The 7395-nt window shown below is 36.6% G+C and overlaps 1 protein-coding gene across 1 annotated transcript; it reads left to right on the top strand.

The window, feature by feature from the left end:
• Nucleotides 1-245: 245 nt before the first annotated feature.
• Nucleotides 246-854, top strand: LOC124279921 (TNF receptor-associated factor 3-like; the record flags this gene model as incomplete). Its single annotated transcript, XM_046715802.1, is given in 7 exon segments — nt 246-289; nt 292-423; nt 426-485; nt 487-525; nt 528-621; nt 624-688; nt 690-854. Coding segments are annotated over 7 exon segments (581 nt in total), but the record flags the coding sequence as incomplete, so codon positions are not given.
• Nucleotides 855-7395: the final 6541 nt, after the last annotated feature.

Raw genomic sequence — 7395 nt, 5'->3', positions numbered from 1 at the left:
CCAAAAAATGCTCAACTGGTCATCTGCATAAAAGTTATAAGGGGATCTAGGGGTTAAAAAGAAAAGACATTTTATATGTTGATCATTGAGGGTTGTCATGAAAATGAAGTGTTTATTATATGCAACATGTAAGAACAGTAATGATTGTTTACAGGAAAATGCTCTATCTGATATATCTAAGTGGGAAGCTGGTAGGAATTGTAATTTCCATGAATTTAAAGTTTATGTTTGTCATTTCTTTACAGATGCCTTTACAACTCAACTGGCAGCACATGACCGACAAATTGGTGTATCCATGATGTGCGAATTGCAGAAATGGATCTGAGATTTCAGATTTTGGAAACTGCCAGCTATGATGGGGTCCTGCTGTGGAAGATCCGAGACTACACGCCAAGCAAGCAGGAGGCTGTGAGTGGGAGAACCCCCTGTCACTCTACAGCCAGCCATTCTACACCAGCAAGTATGGATACAAAATGTGTGCGAGGGGTCTACCTGAGCAGCGATGGCATGGGCAAAACAACACACGCGTGTCATTGTTCTTTGTCATCATCGCGTGGCCGAGCAATGACTCTCTCCTTCCCTGGCCGTTCCAGCAGAAGGTCACCCTCTACTTGCTGGACCAAGGAGTGGGCTGCGTCATCTGAGCTGCGATCATTTCCACCCTGATCCCAGTAGCAGCAGCTTCCGCGAAGCCCCAGACCGAGATGAACATCGCATCTGGGTGTCCTCTGTTTGTCAGCCATTCTGTCCTGGAGAACCCGACAAACAACTACTTGAAAGATGACACAATCTTTATCAAGATTGCAGTTGAAACAGCAAATTTACGTATTGTTTGAAACAAGCAACATGTCTCAAGAGAAATTGCCTCTTGATGATTATCCAAACAGAGAGCAGAAAGTTTGTGTTTCAATGTATGTCATAAAAGGCATGAGGTGTAGGAGTCAAAATTACTGAAACCTTTCTGTAAGATGATTGTAGTTTAGAAATGTTAAAAATTATGTAGCTGAAGCTAAAGGGCATTTAGACAGGAGCTGCCAAATCAAATCCACCCATATATTTGTTAATCATTGAAATTCTTTTATCCAAGTATATATCAAATCTACATAACCATTCTACCCATGTATATAATATATATATATAAAAAAATACCAGCCTTTGAGTAGCAAACTAGTTCGTGGATATGTGAGCTATATAAATATCCTATAATCATAATCATAATAATAATAATATTTATTCCACCTAATCTCAACAGGAAATATTGTATATTGTGTCACTTACCGGGGTAGTATTGAGAAAATACCAATCGCTCAAAGGGCATTATCCACTATATTGTTTTATTGATTTTGGTGAGAGGCTTGTGAATAATTTTTTGTACTGTATTATTTTTGGGAGGAGCGTCAAAGAAAGCAGGAGGATTTAATACTGGCATAGAGCTGTATTCTGTAAATGCAATTCACTTCGTTGCTGATATTTATGCATTTTACGTACCTTTTTCTCAAATCATTGTAATATGAAAAATTTAAATATTTCATTGTAAGTAATATTTTATGTAAAGAAAAAATTTTAATCTTATTTTGGTACATAAGAACAAGAAGTAACTATGGTTATGTAATTTTCCTCTTGGAACTTTCTTTGCTGGACGGATGCAAAGGGACCATGGGCTGTGTGAAAGTGTGAATGAATGACTGACTGGAAATGGCATTTTGAAATACGGGTATCGTGCTATGGTGATAATATAATGTATCACTTGTGTGTGTGTAGAAAGCTGTGCTGAAGCTGTATCTATAAGCACAGACACTGAACTGTCATACCAAACGTTTTGAGACTTGACCTGTCTGGTTCTTGTCAAAAAAGCATGTGAAAGACAGTTAATAGTGACCATTTTAATCATGTTTGAATGTTTGAGAATGGAAGATGTATTCATAGGCTGCATATCTCTTTTTAGGTTTCAAATATTACTGTCACTCCTTCAAGTTGTGAACATATTGTGGCTGTGTCAACAAAGAAGAAGTCATAGGTTTGTCTGATTCAGATATGCCTCCTACCACTAATATGTATAACATTTCTGATTCAAGGAGTATCAATCAGAATAACATGTACCAAACTCTGGAATCTGTAACTACAAGCTAAGAACATTAAATCTGTAACTATAAATTGTTTTTATCTGACTTGATGAAATGCTAAAACTTCTAAAACAATGAATACACATTATTAGCAATAGTGACAAGGGCAATTGTATTTTTAATGTAAGCTCACCGTTTGCATTTGAAAAATATACTTTGTATACCTCTTATAAAATAGATTCAACATTATGCACCATTGAATACATTGAGTGATTGGGCCAAAAAATATATGTCTGTTTCCGGTTACCCGGCTGACCCTATCCTATTTCTCTCTCTCTCTCTTCTCTTCTCTCTCTCTCTCCCCCCATCTTTTTTAACCAATTAAAAATCATGACTTGAGTGCAATTCAACTCATCATTTTGTCCAAAATCAAGTATGATATTTTCATGTTTTTCAGTATATGTAGGGCTAAAATGGATTGCATTGGATTGGCATTATGGGCTCTCACTGACAAAACCTGCATATAAATAACATAAATAATGATTTGACGTAGAAATCTTTCAAAGTTTCATCACAAGGCATTGTCACAACATGAGATGGTATCCTTTAAGACATTCTCAGGTGCCCACCTAGTGCTACTAAAAGTAAAATGTAAAAAAAAAGAAGATAAAGTCGACCCGCCTCCTCTATGTTTAAAAAGCATGTAACAGGACCTATTTTTTTTGGCCTCGGAGAGAAAGTTTCATCATGTTATCAGAGGAATTCCATGATGTAAAGTTCCATTCATTTGAACAAATCAGGAGATGGTGGGTGAGGTGGCTAAGGCGTCAGGCTAGTGATCCAGCGAGCATGAGGTGCCGGGATCGAGCCCACCTGTGACCGGGTGTAAAAAACTTTCGAGTCAACTTTGTGTGCAGACTCTTTCAGTGTTGTCACAATCCCTAGTGAACAGTGCACAACTCTGTGCACTTAAAAGAACCCACAAATCCATTGGTATATGACCAGATGGTGGCCACATGAATGCGTGCAAACACCTAGTTGCGGGTACAGCAACATGCAGTAAACTTGGACAAAGTACTGTGACTATGTGTCCCAGTCAACCCAGCTGTGAATGGGTACCCCGTAAGTTTGGGAAAGCCGCCATAACTCGGTGCACCTTCTGGCAGCAGGAGTTGTATAGTCCCCAGGGAGTTGAGATTTATAAAAGATGTGCCATTGAGCTTGACATCCAATGATCGAGGGAAAATACCAGCCTTGAGCATGCACTTGTGCGTGTATATGTGTGCTATATAAATATCCACTAAAAAAATATAGACAGGACTGGCTTGATGTGAAAACCTGGAAGAATGTTCAGGTGAATGGAATTTTGCACATACATCATCTAATTTATAGTGTGAATGTTTGAATGACTGGTAACTAAGATATAATCACTGATTTCCAAAGAGGCATCAGCTTGCTACTCTGTAGGCTGTTCCAGTCATTTTAAATAGAGTACTTTCTGATGTTTTTCTGGACGTTACGTAAAAAGCAAAGCCTTGGGTTCCTTTGCAATTATCAAATATATTATCATTGTTGATACTGATGTATTAACCCATGAAGATCCAGGTTAGAATTGGACTAACAGGATCACTTGAGCATTAAGACTAATTCAGGACAGCCATTGTCCAAATATTTAAAAGTCCAAAACTATGTACTCAAGACATGTGGGACTTCATTGTAATATATATATGACGCTAAGCTGTATTTTTAATCACTACTGTACATCCTTATCACTACCGCATTGTAAATTGACTTGTCAGCCCATTCATTATTGTATAAGACATTTATAACCTTTATTGGTAATCCCCTTGGCCGTGTCTGCCATCACATCAACTGGTCAAGGAAGTGCTATTGTTTTTCTGTCTGTCCATTGATGAGTCGTCAGCCTGACCATTGTTGTCAAAACTGTATATATATTCTTAGTATGCTCACATCTACACAGGGAAAGAGTGCAGGAGTTTGGTAGTTGGACTGTCCGTTGGGACGACCACGAACAAGATAATGCTGCTTTCGTAGGAAGCGCCCTGGGGTTGAGCAGGTACACCGCCTACGCTCATGTCTTGTGTATTTGTTTGTCATGTACTAAAGATGTTTGAACTCAACTATGCCTTCATCATCATCAACGCACACTTCATCTTAATTATTAGCTAATTCCCCAGTTGACACATTACACCACGCTTTGACAACCGGCTCAAAAGTCGTTTGATCAGGGTTACAACTTTCAAGACCTGAGTAAACATTTATGGTAGGTTCGGTGTGAACATTTCCATTTTGACTTACCATATATTTCCCCTTTTCTTAGATAGAGTTGTCATACTATTTGTTTGTGATTAGTGGTACTTGTTGAACAGGATGCACTCACCTTTTCACAAACCTCAGGTATCAACGCTGTCTGACAGTGATAGCGATTTATATATACATGCTTATAATGTAGAAAGTTAGATGATAATGCAGTGGATACAATTGAGATTTCATTTAATTCACCCAGTAAAAGAATTTCTCATGGCCTGACAACTGGTTGCCTGATGGCAAGCGGAGATTTCTTATGATCAAGGAAGTGGTGTTACTGCAACATATTTTTGTTATTATGCTGCATGCTTTATGCCTCATAACTGGTTCAAGGACAAGTCTGGCACCACATTTTCAGCATTGTGTATATACTGTAATGGAATTGTGCAAATATATTATACTGCTATGTAATATACATTTGGTATATTTTGATGAACTAACATGGAAATGCAGAACATCTCATTTCTCAAAAGAGCTTAAAGAAATATTGATTGATTGACCAAATGTTATTGTGGTCAGATACTATACAAAACATTAATTCCAACCAACTTGCAAATCAATCACTTTTACCTTGATGTAGGGGTGATGCTGTAGCCTTGTGGTTTAAGTGTCCACTCGTCAGCTAAATGCTGGGGTTCGATTCCCCACATGGGCACACTGAGTGAAGCCCATTTCTGGTGTTCTCGGCCATGATATTGCGGGACTCTTGCTAAAAGCAGCATAAAACCATACTCACTCACTCACTCACTACCTTGAAGTAGGTCAAGTGTCACATAATAAAACACATCCAGAACCATTAGAGAAGGTTTTCAGGCTGCTTTTATGAGCTGACTACAGAGGATAATGATTATAGCACTATCTAAATGCCCAAATGCTTCACTACTGGTTATTGATTCATGCTAATATTTCTTTCTTCATGTCTTTGTATTATATTTTGATAATATCTTTTGTGAGATATGTTTGATATTTTCTTCATTTATCCTTAGGATTTCAAGTTTAGTAACCTTGTCTTTATGTATGTCTTAAATCAACATTGTTAGTTTCTATAACTTTCTAACAGAATTGTGTTGCCTAATGTGATGTTTTAATAAGAATAAGGACATGAATATTGAGAGATTCAAATACACACATTTGCCTTTGTTTACATAACAGCTTTTATGCTTCTAATTTAGACTTGGACCAGTGAACATCCATCGCCACTAACGGGATCGGGGTAGTCTGACTTCTCTGAGTTGGCTGACATGTCATTGTATCGATGCTATTGATCACTGGATTGTCTGGTCAGAGTCAATTAGTAACACACACGCCACCATAAACATGTTGTTGGAATATTGCAGTGTAAAACTAAACTCACTCAAAACAATATATTTATATATAACTAATCATCTTTAAACTTTGTTAAACACTGTGCTTATATTTCACCATACTAGGTTGACAGATGGACAGTATAATATTATAGTGTTGTAGCCTGACATGTTTAAATATTCAAGAGGTCTTGTAACATACATTTATTATTATATACGGAAATATACATTATGGGCGTTTAATTATGTATTGTGTACTGTGATTATTGTTTCAAAATGTTGCTAATATGATAATATTGTGCTTTAAACTAGATCTTTATTGCAGTGCTTAAATACTGTTTGCCATGAGGGATACTGATGAAGGAACTTGTGTGTTGATAATATTTTGTGAACATTGTCCACTTTTCTGCATTTTGTATCACTAGTACATATTTATGTATTAAATGTTGTGAATATGTAGCTATACAACACAAAAACATAAAAGTAAGGACATTTGTTTTTTATGAGTATTTTTAAAATGAATAAAAAAAACAAAACAAAAAAAACCTTAGTTTGAAAATATTATCTGAGAATATCCTTTAAGTGATATTTGTTATGATTTTATGGAAACAGATTGTGTTGAAAGAAATTTGCTTGTTTTACAATTATGTTTGATTTATATGTTATTTCACATGGTAAGCACTTCATGCAATGTGATTCTCTCTCTCTCTTTCCCCCCCCCCAGCTTTTGAGTGTACGAATTTTATGTCTATATTGCTACTGTGTTATGATGTTTATGTTACTGTTCATTTGAAATTTGTGTGTTGGTGAAAGTAAACCATGATTATCACTTGACCATTGTTACAGTGTATTTGACTTGTATTTTGTCTTAACTAAATACATCAGTATGACTGTGCCTCAAACATCCTCTTGAAAAAGCACATTTGCAGATAGCATTCAATTTAACAAGGTTTATTCTATGTTTCCATTTTAGTGAGGTCAAAGGTCAGTTCTTGAATGTATATGGTCAGAACTAAGAAAGGATTCAGAATGCATTTTGTGTGTTTGGTTGTAAAATCAAGGTTCTAATCCGACCACTCAAAGGTTTTCTGACTAAATCATATTAAATGCAGATATAGTTGAGAATAGTCTGTAAATGAGCTACACATAATTCTTATGAATACATCCCTCGGCAACACTTGATTGCCTTTTTCCTGAAACTTGTCTCTGAATGCACAACCTGAGAAGAATTTTTAGAGTCCATTGGTTTGTGTTGTCTTTTTCTTCCTAGAGGTCCTCCATGTGCTGTCCCGAGTTATCTCCCAAAACAGAAAGCATGGAAAACTTGTTTGAAAAATTATTTCTACGATTTGGCTCCTTATGGTTGTCATGGGTAAATGTAAGGGCCTTAAATACATTTTGTAATCCCCTTCGGGTACTCCATCAGCTTTTGAAGTATGCTCTTGTCATTAAAAAGGTCAAGAAAGTTGCCTCAGTCTTCCATTCTGAGATCATCACCAATTTGAATGAAGAACTGTCAAATCACCTTCACTTGATAAACGATTTCAAGGATTTTGCAGTTACAATGCCAGAACATTTATTCATCAATGGAGGGAGAGTCAGGGATTTTGATGAAAGAGTTCAGCTTATAAACAATATTCAGGGGAGTAAACTATTGGATGCTTGGTAATTCAGAAGATGATGCCTTCAACTCAAAGAAG

This window comes from Haliotis rubra, unplaced genomic scaffold (assembly GCF_003918875.1).
Source record: "Haliotis rubra isolate DU_JTF1 unplaced genomic scaffold, ASM391887v1 Scf2588, whole genome shotgun sequence".
Taxonomy (NCBI): Eukaryota; Metazoa; Mollusca; class Gastropoda; order Lepetellida; family Haliotidae; genus Haliotis; species Haliotis rubra.
Note: the sequence above shows the minus strand (reverse complement) of the source record. Positions and strands in the feature narration are given on the sequence as shown.